This window comes from Sinocyclocheilus anshuiensis, unplaced genomic scaffold (genome assembly GCF_001515605.1).
Source record: "Sinocyclocheilus anshuiensis isolate Anshui unplaced genomic scaffold, SAMN03320099.WGS_v1.1 scaffold3136, whole genome shotgun sequence".
Taxonomy (NCBI): Eukaryota; Metazoa; Chordata; class Actinopteri; order Cypriniformes; family Cyprinidae; genus Sinocyclocheilus; species Sinocyclocheilus anshuiensis.
In genome coordinates, this window is record NW_015549852.1 from 84,809 (window position 1) to 88,326 (window position 3,518).

Genomic DNA, 3,518 nt, shown 5'->3' on the forward strand with positions numbered 1-3,518 from the left:
GAGAGCGCGCGAGCCGAAGCATTGCCACGACTAACCGATTCATGATTTATTAGAGATATAATTATAGAATGGCGAATTCGGTAATAATCGCTTTAGTACATTCGACAGGCAATTATACAATAATAATATTAAAATAGCGGGCCAAATCGGCTGCCAGGCCACCGGGAATAGTCCCGGTTCTTCCGATGGCCAGTCCGCGCCTGATTTCCACAGACACGCAGAACGTGCAGGATTCATATATATATTGTCTTTTCGCGGCTTAACATTCACAGACACTAGTCGATATCGCGTTTTGATTCAAGTGCACTGACCTACTTTTGATTTATTCGTCCAAAATGTGGCATATTCCGTCCGCGTTAGGCTATAGGAATTCCTTTTTTATGACTGGATTCTACGAACCAGTCTGTGTTTTCCGCATCGCGGAAATGATAGGGCCGTATGTCTCAGAGTAGTCGGTGCAATTTGGGAAAGAAATCAATTAAATCTGTATGTGGATGTGTGGAAATATTCAAATGTAATCCCCTTTGTAATCTTTAACATTTTCATAAGTAACTAATTTAATTACACAATTTTTCTTAGTAACTGTAACTGATTAGTTACATTTATTTTGTATTTAAATTACGTAACGCCGTTACATGTAACTAGTTACTCCCCAACACTGAGTATATGCATATGTAATGTCATTTGTCAAACATCATTTATTCTTAGAGTCAAAAGTTAGGTTGGACTCTTTTGCCTGAAGATGGTCTGTTTGTTGCAGTGTTTTGGATACTACTAAAACACAGAAGTGTCTTTCCAGTCGTCTGTTTAAAACTGCACATCGCGAGCCATAATGAAAACAGACAGGGTCCATTGTGGCAGTTATTTTTAGTTCAGTCTTTCAGAGGAATCACAGGGGACCTTCACAGGGATACTGCCTGTAGTTCCTCAAAGTTTGCTTCCATTGGGTTCTCCAAAGTATTTTTCATGTAAAAGCATTGTCAAGGTAGGTTTAAAGCGCTCAAGGACCTGTTTAACCAATTAAACAAAATAGTGGAGATTAGAGTGTTAGTAGTGGTCTTAACTGTGTTTCTGCTTAGGGAAAGGTCCATGGGCTTGGTAGGTTTTCTGGTTTCCCTCAGTGTTGTTGACATTTTGTGTGGTCATGGCAGAGCATGGAGGTAGTCAGCAGTCTCAAAAGAGGTGAAAAAGAAGTACTGAGGTTTTGTTAATGATACTGAATGTTCTGCTTACTGTAATTAGACTGACCTTAAATATGCCTATTTAACCTTTGGAATTGTCATGTTCATTAGGGCACTCTTGGAAGAAGAAGGAAGACATGCTCAAACTTGGTCTACTCAGCATTCAAGAGAAAGAATAATAGGTATTTGCTTGTGTCATTCAGCATGAAATAATGCTTTTAACAACACTGAAATTTTAATAAATCTGTGAATTACCATTATTTTAATTATTCCACAATTCAAACATTAAATAATTATGAATTAGGGGTGTAACGATACACATATTTGTATTGAACCGTTCGGTACGAGGCTTTCGGTTCGGTACACATTACAAACGGAACAATTCGTTGGACTAATCCTATTACATCTGGAAAAATAAAAGCACTTAAAGTGTGTGAAATATAATGTTCTCAGTGCCACTGTGCTCAACAAGGCAGCCCAAACGTACGTAACAGGCAACGTGATGTCTGCCCTCCCACCCCCAAAGAAAAGCACGCTACTCCAGTAGGGTTGTGACGGTGAGGTAGTTCGTTAAGAGTTTTCCCTGTTTTCCTCACTTTTATTCACTTTTAAATAGCTTGTAAATGCCTGTGCGCATTTTATTTTCACTTTCGAATTAGCGGCAATTTGGCATCAATTGATTGAATTGACAACAACAAAACAGTACGACAAACTCACTTATATTAAACATAGAATGTTTAATTTATTTACAAAACGCCTTCCAAAGTCTAAAATATGTTTAAAGCAGGCGCTTTTGTATTTCATTTCGAAACAATCTTTTGCCAACTTCTTGTCTTTCTCACCTTACTCGTCAGCTCGACTCACTCACATGATAAATGAAATCAGACTCCTGCCACTGATCTAAGATGTGACTGTTGTTCGGCACACTGCATTGTTCAAAGTAAAAGAAAAGATTATACTTTATGATGTTAGTTTTAATAAATAAAAAAATGTAAAAATCAAGGAAATTTCTCCGGCATTTCTTTCTTTTTGCTGTATCGAAAATGTACCAAACCGTGGCACCGCTGTGTCGTATCGAACCGAACCGTGAGTTTTGTGAACCGTTACACCCCTAGAATTTATCATACATCAGTGTTTCCCCTGACATTATATTAGGGGGGCGGCCCGCCCCCCCTTGAAGGTCAAGTTAATTAATAAGAACATCATATGGTATTTGGTGTAATGCAATGTGTTTATGCGGTTTAAGGTTCAAAAGACACATTATTTTCCACATACTGTACATTATTGTTTCTCCTCTATGCCCCACCTTTCTGATTGGCCAGCTATCTACTGTGTTGTGATTGGCCGAATACCTCAAGCTTGTGACTGAAATGTTACCCCCTTACCATACTGTGATACCGTGTCCCGGCGCGATGAGACAAAACCAATAAAACACATTACAAACGAGGCATTTGTTGCATCCAGTGGGGACATAATTACTGATTATAATGACTTATGCTGTCTTTTTACGCATTGCGTTGCGTATCGCGCCACGTAAACATAAAACCATGTCTGCATTTATGATCGGAGAAACGACAAACAACAAGCACTACTCTACACTGCTCAAAAATTCTTGAGAAAATGGCAAATTCTTTAAATATGAAAACGTACTTACAGGCTGTGAGTCAGAACAGCCGGCATTGTAGGCTACTTTCCCAGGTTCAGGAAACAGTCCTCCGTAAAATGCACTGCACACACTCGAATATTTGGGTTGAACTGTTCTGGAACAGTGTTGTAAATACAACTTAACCACTGATTTCTAGTTGTGTCCTCTTTTGGAAGGCCAAACAAAGTAGTTTCTCCCACACAGTGACGTAGACATGTGGGGGCTTGTTTAAACGAGGTGTTTTAGGAGGACGTGGTCAAGTCATAACTTTTATAAAGAATATCTCTTTGGGTTTGGGACTTTAGTCTTTGCAAATTTAGGGATATTATCTATTCACGAACAGCTTGTAACACTCCAAAGAGAAAGGAAAACTTGAAATCGCATCATACGACCCCTTTAAATGGTCGCGCTCTCTGTATATTGTACTGTATATATACTGTACTCCGCCCCGATGCGCACACACAAGTGAGCACACTCCCACTAGTATTTGTAAATATTAAACTGCAAAACGACTATTTAAATATGAATTCTTCGTGTCTCTGTGGCGCAGACGCGCGGTTTTGTTTACTACTCGTACTGAAGCACGCGTGATGCTTCCGGTGATATTAACGTCTGCCCGTCTCACTAATGAGGACATAAATACATGAACAACATCTCCAGAACTGCTCTGAGAGTCACTTCATGAGCATTTG

At 39.3% G+C, this 3,518-nt stretch overlaps 1 protein-coding gene across 1 annotated transcript in view; it reads left to right on the forward strand.

The window, feature by feature from the left end:
• LOC107660941 (synemin-like) overlaps window positions 1-3,518 on the forward strand; it is an 11,373-nt gene that overhangs the window by 4,801 nt on the left and 3,054 nt on the right. Inside the window, exon 4 of the mRNA XM_016450382.1 lies at window positions 1,293-1,363. Coding sequence (XP_016305868.1) covers window positions 1,293-1,363 — 71 coding nt within the window. The remainder of the gene's footprint in view (window positions 1-1,292; window positions 1,364-3,518) is intronic.